This window comes from Rattus rattus, chromosome 2 (assembly GCF_011064425.1).
Source record: "Rattus rattus isolate New Zealand chromosome 2, Rrattus_CSIRO_v1, whole genome shotgun sequence".
NCBI lineage: Eukaryota > Metazoa > Chordata > Mammalia > Rodentia > Muridae > Rattus > Rattus rattus.
The window spans coordinates 38,867,211-38,887,938 of NC_046155.1; the positions used below are offsets into that span (position 1 = coordinate 38,867,211).

Below are 20,728 nucleotides of genomic sequence, written 5' to 3' on the forward strand. Positions count from 1 at the left end.
ACTATGTTTATGTATGGGCCTGAATTCCTTATTCTTCCAGGACTTTTTATCATGAAGGGTGTTGAATTTGTCAAATGCTTTCTCAGCATCTAATGAAATGATCATGTGGTTTTGTTCTTTCAGTTTGTTTATATAATGGATCACGTTGATGGTTTTCTGTATATTAAACCATCCCTGCATGCCTGGGATGAAACCTACTTGATCATGGTGGATGATTGTTTTGATGTGCTCTTGGATTCGGTTTGCCAGAATTTTATTGAGTATTTTTGCGTCGATATTCATAAGGGAAATGGATCTGAAGTTCTCTTTCTTTGTTGGGTCTTTGTGTCGTTTAGCTAAAAGGGTAATTGTGGCTTCATAGAAGGAATTCGGTAGCGCTCCATCTGTTTCAATTTTGTGGAATAGTTTGGATAATATTGGTATGAGGTCTTCTATGAATGTCTGATAGAATTCTGCACTGAATCCGTCTGGACCTAGGCTCTTTTTGGTTGGGAGACCTTTAATGACTGCTTCTATTTCGTTAGGAGTTATGGGGTTGTTTAACTGGTTTATCTGTTCCTGATTTAACTTCGGTACCTGGTTTATGTCTAGGAAATTGTCCATTTCCCTCAGATTTTCATGTTTTGTTGAATATAGTTTTTTGTAGTAGTATCTGATGATTTTTTGAATTCCTCTGATACTGTAGTTATGTCTCCCTTTTCATTTCTGATTTTGTTAATTTGGACACTCTCTGTGTCCTCTCATTAGTCTGGCTAAGGGTTTTTCTATCTTGTTGATTTTCTCAGAGAACCAACTTTTAGTTCTGTTGATTCTTTGTATGGTCCTTTTTGTTTCTACTTGGTTGATTTCAGCTCTGAGTTTGATTATTTCCTGCCTTCTACTCCTCCAGGGTGTATTTGCTTCTTTTTGTTCTAGAGCTTTTTAGGTGTGCTGCCAAGCTGCTTATATATGTTCTCTTTTGTTTCTTTCTGTAGGCACTCAGGTCTATGAGTGTTCGTCTTAGCACAGCTTTCATTGTGTTCCATAAGTTTGTGTATGTTGTACCTTCATTTTCATTAAATTCAGAAATTCATTAATTTCTTTCTTTATTTCTTCTTTGACCAGGTTATCATTGACTAGAGCATTGTTCAACTTCCATTCTTCTCTTATTTTTATTGAAGACCAGCTTTAGCCCTGTGATGGTCTGATAGGACACATGGGATTATTTCTATCTTTCTATATCTGTTGAGGCCTGTTTTATGAATGATTATATGGTCAATTTTGGAGAAAGTTTCATGAGGTGGTGAAAAGAGGGTATATCCTTTGGTTGTAGGATAGAATGTTCTATAAATATCTGTCAAGTTCATTTGGTTCATGATTTCTCTTAGTCTGTCTATGTCTCTGTTTAATTTCTGTTTCCATGATCTGTCCATTGATGAGAGTGGGGTGTTGAAATCTCCTACTATTATTGTGTAAGGTGCAATGTGTGCTTTGAGTTTTAGTAAGGTTTCTTTTATGTATGTATGTGCCCTTGTATTCATAGCATAGACATTTAGAATTGAGAGTTCATCTTGGTGGATTTTTCCTTTGATGAATATGAAGTGTCCTTCCTTATCTTGTTTGATGACTTTTCGTTGAAAATCGATTTTATTTGATATTAGAATATCTATTCCAGCTTGCTTCTTCAGACCATTTGCTTGGAAAGTTGTTTTCCAGCCTTTCACTGTGAGGTAATGTCTTTCTTTTCCTCTGAGATGTGTTTCCTGTAGGCAGCAGAATGCAGGGTCCTCATTGCGTATCCAGTTTGTTAATCTATGTCTTTTTATTGGGGCGTTGAGTCCATTGATGTTAAGAGATATTAAGGAATAGTGATTGGTGCTTCCTGTTATATTCGTGTTTGGATATGAGATTATGTTTGTGTGCTTTTCTTCTCTTTGTTTTGTTGCCAAGACGATTAGTTTCTCGGTTTCTCTAGGGTAAATGTTGCCTCCTTATTTTGGGCTTTACCACTTATTATCCTTTGTAGGGCTGGATTTGTAGAAAGATATTGTGTAAATTTGGTTTTGTCATGGAATATCTTGGTTTCTCCATCTATTTTTCATTGAGAGTTTTGCTGGATACAGTAACCTGTGCTGGCATTTGTGTTCTCTTAGGGTCTGTACGACATCTGTCCAGGATCTTCTGGCTTATATAGTGTCTGGTGAGAAGTCTGGTGTGATTCTGATAGGTCTGCCTTTATACATTATTTGACCTTTTTCCCTTACTGCTTTTAATATTCTTTCTTTGTTTTGTGCATTTTGTGTTTTGACTATTATGTGACAGGAGGATTTTCTTTTCTTGTCCAATCTATTTGGAGTTCTGTAGGCTTCTTGTATGTTTATGGGCATCTCTTTCTTTAGGTTAGGGAAGTTTTCTTCTATGATTTTGTCGAAGATATTTACTGGTCATTTGAGCTCAGAGTCTTCACTCTCTTCTATACCTATTATCCTTAGGTTTGATCTTCTCATTGTGTCCTCGATTTCCTGTATGTTTTGGACCAGTAGCTTTTTCTGTTTTACGTTATCTTTGAAAGTTGTGTCAATGATTTCTATGGAATCTTCTGCTCCTGAGATTCTCTATTCTCTCTCTTGTATTCTGTTTGTGGTGCTTGTATCTATGGCTCCTTGTCTCTTCCTTTGGTTTTCTATATCCATGGTTGTCTCCCTTTGTGCTTTCTTTATTTCTTCTATTTCCGATTTTAATTCCTTCTCCTGTTTGATTGTGTTTTCCTGGAATTCTTTCAGGGATTTTTGTGATTCCTCTCTATATGCTTCTACTTGTTTATTTATGTTGCCAGATAACTCTGTCCTCTGCTACATATGCAGCTGGAGCCCTGGGTCCTTCTATGTGCCTTCTTTCATTGGTGGTTTAGTCCCTGGGAGCTCTGGACTGTCTAGTTGGATGATATTGTTGTTTTTCCTATGGTCTTGCAACCCCCCTCAGTTACCTCAGTCCTTTCTCAAACTCCCATGTGTGTCAGTATATGGTGGTCTGTCATTCAGTCTCTTCTCCATTCTATTTCTATTTCCTTTAGCCAGGAGCAATTCAGGGTTAAATTTTTGAGAAGGGTGAATGGCTCCATCCACCAATCAGGGATGTGCCTAACCTCAGGATATCATCTCTACAGGTTCCCTCTCTCTTTTTGGGGGGTGAGGGGTGGTATTTCAGCTAATGTCATCCCTGTTGGGTCCTGGAAGCCTTTGTTTTCCTGGCATCTGGGACTTTCTATAGTCTACCACCCAGTTCTCCATCTTCTATTGCTACACACCTCTGTTCAATTTCATGATCTTCTGAACATCTCCCCTGTCTCCTTCCAAACCTGAGCCTGGCCCCCTGTTTTTCCTTTCCCCCTCCACTATTCCTTTCATGTTCCTCTAACACTAAACCTCCTGTGATTACTTTGCTCCCCTTTTTAAGTAGGACTGAAACATCCATACTTCGGTCTTCTTTCTTCTTGAGCTTCAATGGTCTCTGAGTTGTGTTGTCGGTATTCTGAGATTTTGTCCTAATATCCACTTGTCAGTGAATACATACCTTGTGTGTTCTTTTGTAACTGTGTTAACTCACCCAGGATGATGTTTTCTAGTTCTGTGAATTTCATGAAATCATTCTTTTTAATGGCTATGTAGTACTCCATTGTGTAAATGTACCACATTTTCTGTATCCATTTTTCTGTTGAGGGACATTTGGGTTGTTTCCATTCTCTGGCTATTATAAATAAGGCTGCTATGATCATAGTGGAACATGTGTCCTTGTTATATATTGGAGCATCTTTCTGGAATATACCCATGAGTGTATAGCTGTATCCTCAGGTAGTTCTATGTCCAATATTCTGAGGGAATTTCTTTTGGAGTCCCTCCCTTTTTGTCCTGAGAATCTCTCACTTCCCACATCTCTGGTACATTCTAGAGGGTTTCCATACAACCCATCTTCCAAGGTTGCCTGTTTCCATTTTTTTTTCTGACCCTCAGGGCTTTAGTCCTGTTTCCCCCCAATACAAGATAATGTTTCTTCTTTTGCCACCTCAGCTTCTTTCCCAGCCTGGTCTCTTCTTCCGTCTGCTCTCCTGCCCACCATGATTGCTTTCTTCTCTCTGCCATGTTGATTGAAGCATGCTCAGTTGTGCCCTTTGGCTTGTTAGTTTCTTGAATTCTACGACTGTATCCTGGGAATTCTGTACTTTTTGGCTAATATGCATATATTAGTGAGAACATGCCATGCATGTCCTTTTGGGTCTGAGTTACCTCACTCAGGTTGCCATTGTTGTTAATAGGTAAATAGTATTTCATTGTGCAAATGAACCATGTTTTCCTAACACATTCTTCCTTTGGGGGACATATGGGCTGTTTATAACTTCTGTTTGTCATACATAAGGCCACTATGAACATAGGGGAAGACACACCCTGTGGCATGGTGGCACATCTTCTGGGTATATGCTGGGTCTTCAGGTAGATATATTTCCAATTTTCTGAGGAACCTGCAAGTTTATTTCCAGAGTGGTTGTGCCAGTTTGCAATCCTACCATCAATGGAGGAAGGATCCTTTTCTCCACATCCTTGCTAACATGTGCTGACACCTGAATTTTTGATTTTAGCCATTGTGATTGGTGTACTGTGGAATCTCAGGGCCATTTTGATTTGCATTTTTCTGATCACTGAGGACTTTGATCATTTCTTTAAGTGACTCTCAGGCATTCGAGATTCCTCTTTTTTGAATTCTCTGTTAAGTTTTAAACCTCATTTTTGATTGTGGTTTTTTGTTTTTTAGTTTTTTTTTTTTTTTTTTTTTGGTGGTTAGCTTTTGAGAATTTTTTTTGTATTTTCAATACTAACCCCTATCAGATGTCAAGTTACTGAAGATTTTTTTCAATCTGTTGTATTTCAATTTGTCCTAATGACAATGTCCTTGTCTTACAGAACTTTTCAGTTTCATGAGGTCCCATTTATCAATTCTTTATTTTAGAGCCTGAGCCATTGTAGCCATTCTATTTAGGAAATAGTCTACTGTGCACATGAGTTCCATGCTCTTTCCCAATTTCCATTTTGTTACATTGTACATTCAAAGTATCTTGTTTTAGGGTTGAGTTGCTTGACTCACTTGGACTTGAGCTTGTGTAATGTGACAAATATTGTTTTTTTGTCTTCTTTGTCAAAGATAAAGTGTCTGTAAGCTTGTATTGGTACAGGGACAGAAACACTGGTTAACGGAATAGAATTCAAGACCCAGAAATAAAATTACAAACTTGCAGACACTTGATCTTTGACAAAGAAGACAAAAAATATACAATGGAAAACAGACAACTCCTTCAAAAACTAGTGTTGGTCTAACTGGCAGACTGTATGTAGAAAAAAGAAAATAAAAATCAATATTTGTTGGGATTTTACTGGGGATTGCATCGAATCTATTGATTGCTTTGGTAGTGTTATTTTGTTAATTCTACCAATTCATGACCATAGGAGATCTCTCCATTTTCTGACATCTTCTTTGATTTCTTTCTTGAGAGTTTGTTTGTTTACTTATTCATTCATTCATTCTTATTTATTTATTTATTTATTTATTTATTTATTTATACGGTCCAGATTTTATTCCCTTTGTGATCCACTCCCTGGGAGTTCTACATCCAATACCTGCTCCCTGCTTCCCGATACTCCCCACCCACCAGTTTCAAGAAAGATGTCACCACCGTACCCATCCCAACAGACCTCTAAACTTCCTAGGGCTTCCAGTCCCTTGAGGGTTAGATGCATCTTCTCTGACTTAACCCAGACCTGGGAGTCCTCTTCTGTATATGTGTTGGAGGTCTCATCTCAGTTGTATGCTGCCTTGTTGGTGATCCAGTGTCTAATCTCAGGGGCCCAAGTTAATTGAGGCTGCTGGTCCTCTTACAGGGTTGCCCTCCTCTTTAGCTTCCTACAGCTCTTCCCTAATTCAACTGGAGGGTAAGCAGTTTTTTTTTCATTGGTTGGGTACACATATCAGCACCTGACTCTTTCAGCTGTTTGTTGGGTCTTTTGGAGAGAAGTCATGGTAGGTCCCTTTTTGTGAACACCCCATAGTGTCAGTAATGGTGTCAGGTCTTGGGCTTCCCCTTGAGCTGGACCAAACTTTGGACCTGTCACTGGACTTTCTTTTCCTCAGGCTCTTCTCCATTTTCATCCTTGCATTGCTTTCAGACAGGAAGAATTATGGGTCAGAGCTATGGGTGTGTGAGAGCAACCCCATCTCTCATTTAATGACCTGTCTTTATTCTTGTGGTGAATTCAATAATTTCCTTCTCCCCACTGTGGGGCATTTCATCTAGGGCATCTGCCCTCTCTGATTCCAGAGAGTCACTCACTTCCCATGTCTCTGGTACATTCTAGAGGGTCGTCCCAACCTCCTACCTCCTGAATTCACCTGTTTCAATTCTTTCTGCTGGCCTTCAGTGCTTCAGTCCTTTCACCCACACAATATAAGATTAAGTTACACTCTCCCCCAACACCTATCTCTTTTTCCCAACCTGTAGGATACCAATTTGTCTTGTTGACTATGTCTGATGCCTTACAGAAGCTTTCCAGTTTCATGAGGTCCCATTTATCAATTCCTGAATTTAGTGCATGAGCCATCGGAGTTCTCTTTAGGAAATTTCTGCCTGTGCCAATGAGTTCAAGGACCTTTCCTCCCTTTATGTTCTATTAGATTCAGTGTATCTGGTTTTATATTGAGGTCTTCGGAACACTTGCACTTGAGCTTTGTGTATCGTGACAAATATGGGCCTATTTGTATTTTTTTACATACAGACATCCAGATAGAATGGCACCATTTAATGAAGATGCTTTCTTTTTTCCTTTGTATATTTTTGGCTTCTTTGTCAAAGATCAAATGTGCATAAGTGTGTCATTTTATTTGCACATCACTTCTCTGCATCCTATCCTCTAATTCTTATAGCTTTTCTACCACTTCTTAGCAGGAATATGGGGTTAATAAAGAGCTGAGTACTCAGACTCTTATTTTTTGCACTTTTACAATACACACATCTCTGCATAGATTTCTAATCTGTAAACAGAAACTTATTGTACCTAAATTTATAGCAACCCAAGTTTATGTATACACACACACACACACACACACACACACACACACACACACACACACAGTAGTTGAACATTATGACCATTAGCATTATAACATCAGTAAGCTGTAACCTCGGGTTTTTGGCTTCTCCATCCATGGGCTTTTAACCAGGAACACATTTCTGGGTACTAAATTCCTTGCTGCAGGCTTTAAAACTAATCCAAATGTAGTTAGGTATCTTGTAATGCTCATAGTTTTATTGTACCAGTGAATATCCAAGATGGTGATGTTATATGACCAGTGATATAGACCAGAGGTTCCAGATGCAAATTAGGGATAAGATTTGACCCTGGGTAAGGTCCACAGGTGAGGAAGGAGTTTCTCAATCTTTGGTAGTGGAAGCTATGGACCTGAGTGGAAGTATAAGCTATTCTGGACTAAGGCACACATAGAGTGGCAGTTGAACAACTCAGTACAAGTTGCATTGAGCCAGATAAATCTGAGTAACTTAGAAAATGTGCACAATAGTAAAAATGTAGATGGGAAATTGAAAACTACCTAACCAAATTAAGCTAACGAGAAGTAAGTATAAGTCAGTCTTATTATCTTTACTGCTATCAATACTTTGTATTTAGCACTTATGAACAAGCAACCAGGGTCACAAATTAATTTTATTTGTAATAAAATGCCAAGACAAGATAGTCACTTTATTATTTGTAGTATAGGACTACTAATTATATGGAATATGTGCCTGCAAAAGTGACATATGTATATGGGTGCATATGTGTATATGCATATGCATGTGTACAACTCTGTATATGAATATATGATCATATATACATATAACCTAACTGTGAAAGGGTAGTATCATTTAAAAGCTTCTCGGAAATGACTGTTTTGAGCTCAAATGCTGATCTCTGTGAACAGAAATATTTTGTGATCTGGAATGTAAACAGAAAGACATACTTCTTAAGAATATTTAAGAGAAAACCAATGAATATCCTATGTATCATTTAAGTAATTTATGCACATGTATTACATTGGCAATGAAGTCAGAAGGCATAGTATGCAATCAACCTTTAGATTCTACATTTGGATCCAGACACACTGTTAAGTGGACTTAGAAAACTGTGTATGTAGAGCAGCACTTAGTTATTGTCTGCTATGTAGCATTTGGTAAGTAGAGAATATGTAGCAGAGGGTGGCATTGTCCAGCATCAATAGGAGAAAAAGCAATTGGTCCTTGGAAGTCTCCTGTCTTCAATGTGGGGTAATGCAAGAGTATAGAAGTTGGAGTGGGTAGGTGGGAGTGGGAGCATCTTCATAGAAGGAGAGGGACGGGGGAGGAGATTCTGGGAGAGGAGGGAAAGGGGATAACATTTGAAATGTAAATATATAAAGTGTCCAAGAAAATTTAAATGAAAAGTAAAATAAATAATAGAAGTTTTTTGTTGGATATTTTAAAATTTACATTTGAAATGTTATAGCCTTATCCAGTTTCCCATGTATAAACCCCCTATTCCATCTCCCCCTTCCTCTGTTTCTGGGAGAGTGTTCCCTCAGCCTCCCACCCACCCCTACCCAACTCTCTGCCCTGACTTTCCCCTACAATTGGGCACCAAACCTTGGCAGGACCAAGGGCTTCTCCTCCAACTGGGGGCTGACAATGGCATACTCTGCTACATATGCACCTGGAGCCATGAGTATGTCCATGTATACTCTTTGGATGGTGGTTTAGTCCCTGGAAGCTCTGGTTTGTTGGTATTGTTTTTCTTATGGGGTTGCAAACCCATTCAGCTCCCTCAATACGTTCTCTAACTTATCCAATTGGGACCCTATTTTCAGTTCAATGGTTGGCTGCAAGCATCTGCCTCTGTATTTGTCATGATCTGGCAGAGTCTCTCAGAAGACAACTATATCAGGCTCCTTTAAGCATGTACTTCTTGGAATCAGCAATATTGTCTAGGTTTGGTGACTATATATGGGCTGAAACACCAAGTGCAGAGTTTCTGGATGGCCTTTCCTTCAGTCTGTGCTCCCAACTTTGTCTCCATATTTCCTCTTATGAATATTTTTGTTCTACCTTCTAAGAAATACTGAAGCATCCACATTTTGGTTGTCCTTCTTGAGCTTCATATGGATAGTCGATAAGGTAATCTGAGCTTTTGGGCTAATATCTACTTATCAGTGAGTGCATGCCACATGTGAATTTTTGTGTTTGGCTTACCATACTGAGGATATTTTCTACTTTCATCCATTTGTGTAAGAATTTCATTTTCATGAAGTCATTCTTTTTAATAGTTGAGTAGTATTCCATTGTGTAACTGTACCAAATTTTCTGTCTCCATTCCTTTCTTAAAGGACATCTGTGTTCTTTCCAGCTCCTGTCTATTATTAAGAAGGCTGCTATGACCATAGTGGAGCATGTGTCCTTGTTATACAGTGGAACATCTTTTGGGTATATGCTGAGGAGTGGTATAGCTGATTCCTCGGGTAGTCCTATGTCCAATTTTCTGAGGAAACTCCAGACTGATTTCCAGAGTGATTGTATCAGCTTTCAATTCCAGCAACAATGGAAAAGTATTCCTCTTTCTCCACATCCTCGCCAGCATCTGCTGTCACCTGAGTTTTTTTATCTTATCCATTCTGACTGGTATGAGGTAGAATCTCAGAGTGGTTTTGATTTGCATTTCCCTGATGTCTAGGGATGTTGAACATTTCAGCAATTCCATATTCCTCACTGAGAATTCTTTGTTTACTTCTGTACCACATTTTTAATAGGCTTATTGGAGGTAGGTGGGAAGGGGTTGTTGGTTGGTTGGGGAAACACCCTCATAGAAGAAGTGGAAGGGAAAATGAGCTAGGGGCTTATGGATTTCAATTCAGGAAAGGGGATAATATTTGAAATGTAAATAAAAATATCCTATTGAAAAAGCAGAAACAATAAATAATTATTATTATTAAGGAAATGAAACAATTTGGATTCTTCTACCTACTGACTGCCAGTTGAAAAACATTATATGTTGAAAATGCTGTCTTTTTTTTCCATTGGATGTTTTTAGTTCCTATGTCAAAGATCAAATGACCATAGGTGTGTATGTTCATTTCAGTTTCTTCATTTCTATACCATTGATCTACCAGTCTGTCTCTGTCCCAGTACCAAACAGATTTTATCACTATTACTCTGTAATACATCTTGAGGTCAGGGACTGTGATTAACCCAGAAGTTCTTTTATTGTTGAGAATAGTTCTTGCTTCCCTGGATTTTTTTGTTATTCCAAATGAATTTGCAAGTTGCTCTTTCTAATTCTATGAAGAATTGAGTTGGAATTTTGATGGGAATTGCACTGAATTTGTAGATTGCTTTTGGCAAGATGGCCAATTTTACAATATTAATCCTGCCAATCCTTGAGCCAGGGAGATCTTTCCATCTTCTGAGGTCTTTCTTCAGAGACTTGAAGTTCTTGTCATACAGATCTTTTACTTCCTTGATGAGAGTTCCACAGAGGTATTTTATATTAATTGTGACTATTATGAAGGGTGTCATTTCCCTAATTTCTTTCTCAGCCTGTTTTTCCTTTGTGTAGAGGAAGGCCACTCATTTGTTTGAGTTAGTTTTATATCCAGCCACTTTGCTGCCATTTATAACATTGAGGATTTCTCTGGTAGATCTTTTGGGGTTATTTAAATATACTGTCATATCATCTGCAAATAATGATATTTTGAGTTCTTCCTTTCCAACTGTATCCTCTTTGCCTCATTTTGTTTTCCAATTGCTCTGGGTATAATTTGAGTACTACATTGAATAAGTAGGGAGAGATTGGGCAGCCTTGTCTAGTTCCTGATTTTAGTGGGTTTTTTTAAAGTTTCTCTCCATTTAGTTTGATGTTGGTTACTGGTTTGATGTATAGTGCTTTTACTATGTTCAGGTATGGGCCTTGAGTTTCTGATCTTTCCAAGACTTTTAACACGAAGGGGTGTTGGATTTTATCAAATGCGTTTTCAGCATCTAATGAGATGATCATGTGGCTTTTTCTTTGAATTTGTTTATTTAGTGAATAATCTTGATGAATTTCTGTATAATGAACCATCCCTGCATCCCTGGGATGAAGCCTGCTTTATCATGATGTATGATCATTTTAATGTGTTCCTGGATTTGGTTTGTAAGATATTTATTGAGTAATTTTTCATTGATATTCATAAGAGGAATTGGTCTGAAATTTTCAAAGAGACCAATCAGTATGACTGTGCTAGAGCATAGACTTGTAAATTTTTTTCTGTGTAGGGTCAGCTCATGAATACTTATTTTCCATAGAATGAACATATGGCCACAATCATTTGGTGCCATCTTTCTATTAAAAAATGGACAATAGGATGTGACATAGATTTGTAAAAATTTATTCATAAGTGCAGGTGCAGGTTATGATTTGTTGTCTTTCATGCCATACTTTGTTGTCTGGAATAAAGAATTAGAATTGAAGAATGCATGCTTTTACTAGTCTTTCCCAGCCAATTCCCATGGTCTGGACTACTGTACTAGGGCTAATAAAATAAGAAAAAAAAGACAATATATGACTTCTCATGATTTTTCTGAAGGATCCACCAGAACAATAAGATAAAATGAATTTCAGAAAACAAAAGTACCTGAAGTAATATGAGAAAGGGAGATGTGTATTTTTCACAGATACTAACATAGAGAAGGTGATTTAAATTGTGTTAATAGTGTTATTACATAATATTAAACACTGTAGTGTTACTTATTTTTAAATTAGGATATATGAATAATGATATCCTGACTAAATATCCATAGATATAATATGATGAAATCCCTATCATATGCTATCTGCTAAGCTTTATTCCTCATTTTCATAATTATGTTATGTATACTCTCTCCTTCATCCTAGTAGAGCTATTTGTGTGTATTTCCCCTGTCTTCATGACCTATTCTCTCCTCAGGTTATACGGTCCAATTATTCTTCCCTATACATGGCATGTTGCTAGTGGACTCGCTTATGGAATGGAGCCATGGTATTTTCACATTGTGAGACTATTTTTCCCCATTCCTTCTAGATATTTGAACTTTTATACTTTTTACAAGTTCAACTTTGGTGCAAATTTGCAGCAATATTGAGTCCATAAAATTGTGAACAAAGCAATGAATAACAAATGTGAATTATAAGCTTGTAACATCTTGCACAGTGTGTAACCACTTTCTCAATTCTATTGATTTAAGAGTAGTATAAATACCTTAAAGAAAGTACTGGTTTATTTTACTATAGTGCAAGCAGTTTGGATTATAGATCAGTTGTAGCATAACAGAGATCCCCATATTGTTAGAGTCAAATGCCTTTGATTTTTTCTCACTATATTTAGCATATGGATTTTTGTTTTTAATGAATGACCAACAATCTTGTTTACATCCTTTTAAGTCTTAATGCTAATTTTATCATACAAATTTAGATGTAGAGTATCCATGAATTCAAGCAAAAATATATGAGTGTACGGAATGAAATTTAGATCCTCTGTATTAGTCTCTGCAATGTTGTGTTAATTTCTTCTGGCACTACATTTTCAGTTCTGTGTTGGTAACCATGCAGAAAATGGGGTGATATTGTAGAATCATTGTTATCATAGGTGCTTGTAAACAATTTACCAGAAAATTACATCAACCAATTCTTAGGAAAGTCACAATCCACATTCGGAATTTACACTTGAAAACTTATCAATCACTGTGACTGATTTGTTTGGTGCTGGGACAGAGACAACAAGCACAACACTGAGATATGCTCTCTTGCTCCTGCTGAAGTATCCAGAAGTCACAGGTAAGGACACAGGTGGTGAACCTTGGCATCCTCATAGTATGCTGGGAAGATGTTGTTGATGTTCTGTGTATTATTCTTAGAAAAGTCTGCCCTTGACTTTTTGTGCTACTGGCCAGAAAGTGTAGGATGAATGAGAGGAATGAAGAGACTGTGCACATAGGAAAAGAATGCTGTTAAGTGTCTGGGTTCTTTTGGAGATAATATGGGACAGGCACTTACAGCCTTCTTTGGCTTGTTTTGCCTATACATTTTTTGTCCCCAAATTAGGTTTTCAGAGCAGACAACTTTTTGTACTTACCTTCTTTGTTTCTAATAAACCTAATTTTGAGGTATACAGAGGTGAAAACTTACTTCACTGAAATAAGCATGAATTCTGGAATTTCTGAGCTTATCTGAGATAATGTCTACTCTGAGAAGGAGTAAAAATAATCAATTCATTAGAAAGTTATTTCCATATAAGGCAATAGTTATAGGAAAAGGATTGTATTATTTCAAATATCCATTTCCGTGCAACCTATATTGCTCACACTTATTCCAGTTGTACCAGCAGCATTTATTTTAAAAATATTATTATAGAAAAGTTATTCTAGTATTATTATTTTACAATATTTATTAAGTTATCTACCATGCTTCTGAATAGGTCTGTATACTCAACATTTAAGAAAACAATATTACTGGATAGAACAAAAGTTTCCCTATAACACTTATGTAGCCAGATAGCTTTAAATGTTACTATTGCACATGTGGTAAGTATGCAGTTTTAATGCTTTCATTAGTCTAACATCTGGAGATAGAAAAAAAGGAAATAACAAAGTGTGACGGACTTTTTTCTTATATTATTGTCATCAGAGTTAATAGAACATCCATGAGAACTGTCTTAATTTCTTTCAAAGGGGATGTGGTTCCCTCTGTTTCCTCTTAAAGGGGAGTGTGTACCCTGGAGAAAGCATCTGATTGTGCCAACCCAAAAGTTACTTTTAAATACATTCAATATTTTAGCATATATGAAGTTCACCTCTCAATTTTATGTAATTTACATTAAAGTGACTCTAGCATATATATGAATAATAATTAATAATTAAAGGGTAGGAGAAATGGAAAATGGCAAATGATTAAGAGAACTTCACAAAAATACTTAAATACAACAGTGTAATGAGGAACAAGGAAAAATGGGGCAGGGAAGATGACACTGTAACATAGATATCAGATGAACATATAGGCTACATTTCTATAATTACAGTATGGATGTCGATTGAAAACAATAAGGAGTCAACATAGGGTTATAAAAGGTTTATAAAAGGGGTCTCTTCTTGCTAGGGCTCCCTTTCTACCCACAGTCCTGCAGTGACTAAGTCTCCCCCATGGAAGAAGACAGAGTTGCTTTTAAGGAGTCAGCCTAAGTAGCCCTGTATTCAAAGATCTTTAGTGGCTGACAGAGAAAGAGCAGTCTACAGAGATGAAAGGAGAAGAGTGACCATGTTTCAGTTCTAGAATTGAGAGGATCAGAACACCTTTCTCTAATTTGCTTGTGAATTTTAGTGGCAAGATCTACCTCTTAGTTAAGTTAGTAACTCTCTGTGTGTGTGTGTGTGTGTGTGTGTGTGTGTGTGTGTTATCTATCATCTTAATAAACCATTCTAAATATTCTGCAATGTGAAGAGAATGAAACCACTAATCCAAGAAACAGTCACAGAGTTTCAGAATATCAGACTAAATATAAGCATGACATCCTCTAGAAAGATCCCTGAGTCACATGTAAGCACTTGCCTTGAGACTGCTGAGCAAAAATGTAAGCCTGGACTCCAGTATTCGTAGAAATGTGTCTTTTCTTAATGAAACACCTGAGAATATTTTTATCTACTTCTCTGAATCAGGGTCAAGGAAGTCATGGGCTCCAGGAATCAGAACAGCCCACATAGAAAGATAAGATAAAGGCTAGGTTTCTGGACATATGGCCTATAGAGATCTCTATTCTGTTTTTACCATGTGGATCCTGCATGCATGAACAAAGATGAGGGAAAAAGGAGAAGTAATATGTGGTCTGATGCCTACATCAACTGAGCTTTTATTTCAAGAGCTATGAATTTAAATACTTAGAAACAATTTTAAACTCATAAAATGGAATATTACAAACTAAATATAAATGACTAGTACTAGTAGAAGATGATCAAATTTTTCATGATGCAGAATCATATTTATATACTGTCAATGAATCTCACAGTGAAAATTGGAATAACTAAATTCTGAAATCCAACACATTGTTCATGAAGTAACAGAAAGTGTGATGCTTATGTTGTCTTTTTGAAGATGTCTTTTAGTATATGGAATATAACTGTAATTCATGTTTTTCATCTTTCACAACAGAAGATATTTTATGTAATTGGCTACATAGCAAACATTAATTATTTACAAATATGGTTATACTTCAGAAGCACTTGTTGACTTTGACGGTGACCTATTATGAACATTATATCCCATCAAATTTCTCTCTCTGTCTCTCTCTGTCTCTGTCTCTCTCTCTCTCACACACACACAAGATATTTTAAGATATTTTTGACAAAAATTCAATGTTTGAATTCTAATTATCTTTATCAGACTATGATATGATGGTTATTTATGTTGTTATGCTATTTGAAGTATTTACTTAATCCTTTTGTTCTTGTTATTATAATGATACATAGTGATGTATTGTAACAGCTATTAGTGAGATAGTGGTATGCATCTATATATAGCATATATGCATGTCTTAATGTACTCCTGGATATAAAATGCATTTGTAATGCTACTTTTGTGCATCATGGACTCATGCATTGTGATAAACAGTTTACTTCTTTCCCATTTCAACACTTCTATTGTGACCAACCAGCTAAAGTCCAGGAAGAGATTGATCGTGTGGTTGGCAAACATCGCAGCCCTTGCATGCAGGACAGGAGCCGCATGCCCTACACAGATGCCATGATTCATGAGGTCCAGAGGTTCATTGACCTCCTTCCTACCAACCTGCCACATGCAGTGACCTGTGACATTAAGTTCAGGAACTACCTAATACCCAAGGTAAGCTTTCCTTTTCTCTGCTGCACATCTGTGCTGTGTGCTCCAGTCTTCCCAGTCACACTTTACCTTTGATTCCTACATTTTTTCTCCCCATTTTTTCACGGTGTTCCCTGAGGATTGAGGATATGATTGAATCCTTAACCCTTATTTTTTTCTTTTCCTTATTTCTCTATCCATGCTTCAACTTATCACTTCTATCATACTTGCCCTGTTCTTTGATAGTATACACATTCAATTATACCCCTTTATTACATATTTTTTTCCTTGGACTGTGAGTTTCCCATTGGGAATGGTATGTAGGTTTCCACATAGCCTCTTACATATATCACATTTTGTTTAAGCCTTCATTTTTTTGCCAACTTTCCCTTTACTACCTCTTTGAATCCTGCTCCCAGTATTGTCCTTTCTACTTTCATTTAACATGTATTCTACTACCCCCATGCATTTCCACTGACAATCACCTGCATTCAGCTATCTAGCCTCCACATATACCCTAAGTTAAAAAGCCTAAAACACACAAATATTTTAGCCAGTACTCTCAAGATAGAAAAAATATGTAGCATTTGTATCTTTGAACTATATGACCTAAGTAAGTATACTTTTTTCTCATGAGTATGAGAAGTGTTTTCTTCTTTTGGATAGGGTCATCCCAGCATTTCTGGATTTAACCAGTCTGGTTGTGATGAATAATGTTTTTTATATGAACTTTGTATGGGTAAATTTTATTCACCTGATGAAGTTGTCATCTAGGTTTACTGCTAAATAAGCACATCCTTTCTAGTTCTTTTTGAACTCTGGTTGGCTGGTTTAACTCAGTTCTTTTGGCCCAAACTTCTCTCTAAGCTGACTGATTCAATCTGACTTCTCTCAGATTCTCACCCAATTCCTCCTCTGCTTGGTATCAAACTAACTCTGGCAGTCTATTCTAATCTTTTGACCCTTTCATATTGTCTGAGTTATTCTGCCTTTAATTGTGTTTAACTTGTTCTCCTTGAAACCTGTCTCTGTAAATCTGACCTTGTTAAAAACTGCTGCTGAACTCCACAAAATGAACTACCATGAACTCCACTCCTTTCTCCTGTCTTTTAGATCACTTAACTAATGGAACTAATTGAATGGAACTCAGAGATTTATATGTCTCTGTCTCCTGAGTGCTGGGATTAACGGTGTATGCTACCATTCCTGGACCTATGCTTTGGTTTAACTGAAACTTGCTCTATGCAATACTGGTCTTGAACTCAGAGGTTTGCTTGCCTTTGTCTCCTGGAATTTAAGGCATATCTGTATTACAGCCAGATCACACAAATCTAGAAGGAGTTTGGATATGATCTCTTGCCCAAGCAGCCATGTCGCTTGCTTAAAATTCTGCTAGAGATGATGATTTCACTACTGAAGTACTGACCTAAAATTGATCTGAAGGCACTTTAGTAACATCACTGTCACTGTCCTCATACTCTTCCTATGCACTCTCTGTCATAAATATACCTGATATTCTTGAAACTTAATCTTACTATGGACCAGAAGATTGAACTATGTTATTTACTATTTTCCTTATAAGTCATGAATTTTGTAAATTGCTTGTTTGTTACTCTTCTGTGTGTCATTACAGGGAACAACAATAATAACATCACTTTCATCAGTGCTGCATGACAGCAAGGAATTCCCCAACCCAGAGATATTTGACCCTGGCCACTTTTTAGATGGGAATGGAAAGTTTAAGAAAAGTGACTATTTCATGCCTTTCTCAGCAGGTAATAGAAACTCATTTCCATGGTTCCAGTAACACGCAGATCCATGGGGACTTAGAGTGTGACTCCTCATGTGCTGATAGATTTGCATCTGCATGATAAGGAGCATAATTTTCATTGTGTATGCACGGTCCTTGATATGACCACCTTCATTGTCAGGGTATGAAAATGAGTGTTTTGATTGTTTATCAGTTGTTCATAAATCGAGAAACCTAGAGTATAGGGAATTTGCTTTCTTCCTTTAGGTACATTACAGAAATACCAAGGATACCATTCTAGAAACTAAACTTCACTTACATTTTACTTACTCCCCATGAAAATGGAGACTTCTTCAAAATTAAATTCCTTCTTTGCTCTTACTCACCTCCAGACTGGACAATAAGCTATGTCTCCTAAAACATAGAAAAGCACCAAGGGGTCTAAAACATATACGGGAAACAGAGGAGTGATTACTTCATGCCAATACATTATGGTTAATGCATGTGAGATTATCACATATCCCCAGGCCAGAGGGATACTGGGAAAAGTTCATACCTTGCTCTTTCACACATTACATTTTGTACAAAACATAGAGCAGCATTCTCATTAAAATGTCTAGCTTACTCAAAGGGTATAGGTCACAAATAATATTCAAAAGAACATGGAGATCATTTCATTGAAGTTTCTTAACCAATTGAACAGCACATTTTCTCTCTTTTAAAAAATTTTCAGATCACCTTACTTTGATGAAAATATTGTAGATATGCCATCATGCCCTGCAGTGGCCTCAGGGTTCCCCTCTCCCAAATTCAGGGTATGAACAGTGGATATAAAGTACATTTCTTAGTGTGTGTGCTACCTTAGTTTTATGTTCTTTATGAAAAAATTAAAAACCTCCCCTTCCACAACTTTCCTGGTGCTTTGAATATAGGTAAGATCATAACATCTATCTAGCTGACTAGTACTTTTGAATGATGTATTCTTTGATATCATATGTTAGTTTGAAAAATGACTCTTTTTGTCTAAAATGTTTTTCCTTTAGCCATCCATTAATCTAAAAAATGTATGCTTTAACTCAGTAGTTACTGTTATTCCCTTGTATTTTTTGTACCAGTGCAATACATCTCAGGTCAACACCGTATACAAGGAATAATTACCTTTTTTGGCATTTTCCTCCTAGGAAAACGGATGTGTGCAGGAGAGGGCCTAGCCCGCATGGAGTTATTTTTATTCCTGACCACGATTTTACAGAACTTTAAGCTGAAATCTGTACTTCACCCAAAGGATATCGATACAACTCCAGTTTTCAATGGATTTGCCTCTCTGCCACCATTTTATGAGCTGTGCTTCATTCCTCTCTAAAGAGATCAAATTGCCTGGCTCCTGATGTGTTGTATTTTCTCCCTTCAAATAACTCCTATATTCCTCAAGATTCAAGAAATATCCATATTGCATTTTCCAGTTTCTGGAGTCATTGTTCATATATATCTGCACTTCCCTATTCTCTGTAACAGTCTACCCATCTCATGTACCTATGTATATCTAAATTTGAGTTCTTACTGTGGTTTAGCTGTAGCACTGGTAATTCACAGAAATTTATCTTCTTTATGTTCTCAAAAATAAAATCTTTTGATTGAGTTGCCTTTGTTCAGTGTTTCCTTACAAATCAGGCTAAAACCGAAACACTAGATTCTCAATATATCATGTTGTTCCGTATAATGATAACAGAGCATGTAAAGTGGCAGTTCTGGGGAGGAACAGGTTCCTCCTGTTGCCCTTTTCATTCAAGTCTGAAAATCCAACCTTCATCTTCAGTGCATGTCTCAAAGTCAGTGCATGTGCTCATTATACCAGGGTTTGAGAGGCAGGCACAGGAGGTTCCCTTGGGTTTCCTGGTCACCCATACTAGATTAATAGCCATACTAGGGAGATAAACTGTCTCGCAAAACAAGACAAGATGTTTCTAAAAGAAACAGTACTAGGAAAAGTTTTACTTCTGGCCTTTACATAGATATGGCTCTCTTCTCAAACATGCAACTAGTCATGCACACACTATCTTGCCCTTTAACTAATATAAAAGGGAATGTGAATGGGAGATTAGTAAGAAAGCTTTTTTTCCTGAATGTTAAGTATAGCCACTAGCAGTATTTGTGTTTGAAACATATAAATGCTGATGAGAAACTGAAGCACTCTGTAGACAAATATAATGAAGACAACTCACAGGGAGGAATAAACATGCAGGTTGTGCCAAGGTTTGCTTTCAACAACACTGACAAAAGACTCTTAGTGATTTTTCCTTTGATTTATTCTTTCTTCATATAGCATCTCCTCACTGCAGCCCCTCCCCCAGCATTCCACTTCTTCAAGTTCCTCTACTACCATTATTCTTCCCCAGATCCATTGTTCTTTCATTTCCCTTCAGAAAATAGCAGGCCTTCTAGGGATATCAAGCCAACTTGGCATAAAAAGGTGTGACAAGATTAGCCACAAATCGTCATATCAAGGTTCAACTCGACAAGGAAGAGGAAAGTGGTCCAAAGAATAGACAAATGAGGCAGAGATACCCAGACTCCTCCTGTTAGGAGTCCCCAAAACACTAAGCTATGCAACTACATCATGTATGCAGAGGACCTAATGCAGACCCATTTGGTCTTTGCTTCCATCTATGTGAACTGTTATGAGCTCTGAATAGTTGATTATCTAGGCTGTGTTCTCATGATGATTTTTTTTCTGTATACATGTGCTTTTAGGACTGACCACTTGGTATTTTTGCTAGTAAGAACTTTTTCCCATGGGATTTGGATGCACGAAACTCTGGGATGGTATCAGTTCACTTCCGGGCAGAGCCAAAAACAGGAAGGGCTCTGACCCTGAGGAATTCTGCCTCTGTGTATCCTGAATCCACCAAACAGGTCACTTGGTAGCAGAAAAGTGGGTCTTATCTCTGCTCTCAACTGTGGTGGCGCTTCTGGGACTGTCTTCCAGCTCTAGGCGTGGGCAGGAATTAAAGGGTCCTGTCCCTGATTGCTCCTATAGGTTCTTGCACCCAGTGGC

General features: G+C 37.3%; 1 protein-coding gene across 4 annotated transcripts in view; it reads left to right on the forward strand.

Moving 5' to 3' along the window:
• Nucleotides 1-19,049, forward strand: part of LOC116891143 (cytochrome P450 2C6) — a 26,972-nt gene extending 7,923 nt beyond the window's left edge. Inside the window, exons 6-9 of one of the 4 annotated variants that reach the window (XM_032891887.1) lie at nucleotides 12,752-12,893; nucleotides 15,760-15,947; nucleotides 17,557-17,698; nucleotides 18,855-19,049. In XM_032891887.1, the coding sequence (XP_032747778.1) occupies nucleotides 12,752-12,893; nucleotides 15,760-15,947; nucleotides 17,557-17,698; nucleotides 18,855-19,036 (654 nt within the window). In that variant the 3' untranslated portion in view covers nucleotides 19,037-19,049. The remainder of the gene's footprint in view (nucleotides 1-12,751; nucleotides 12,894-15,759; nucleotides 15,948-17,556; nucleotides 17,699-18,854) is intronic. The other 3 variants (XM_032891891.1, XM_032891888.1, XM_032891889.1) reach the window with 3 other exon arrangements.
• The last annotated feature ends 1,679 nt before the right edge of the window (nucleotides 19,050-20,728 follow it).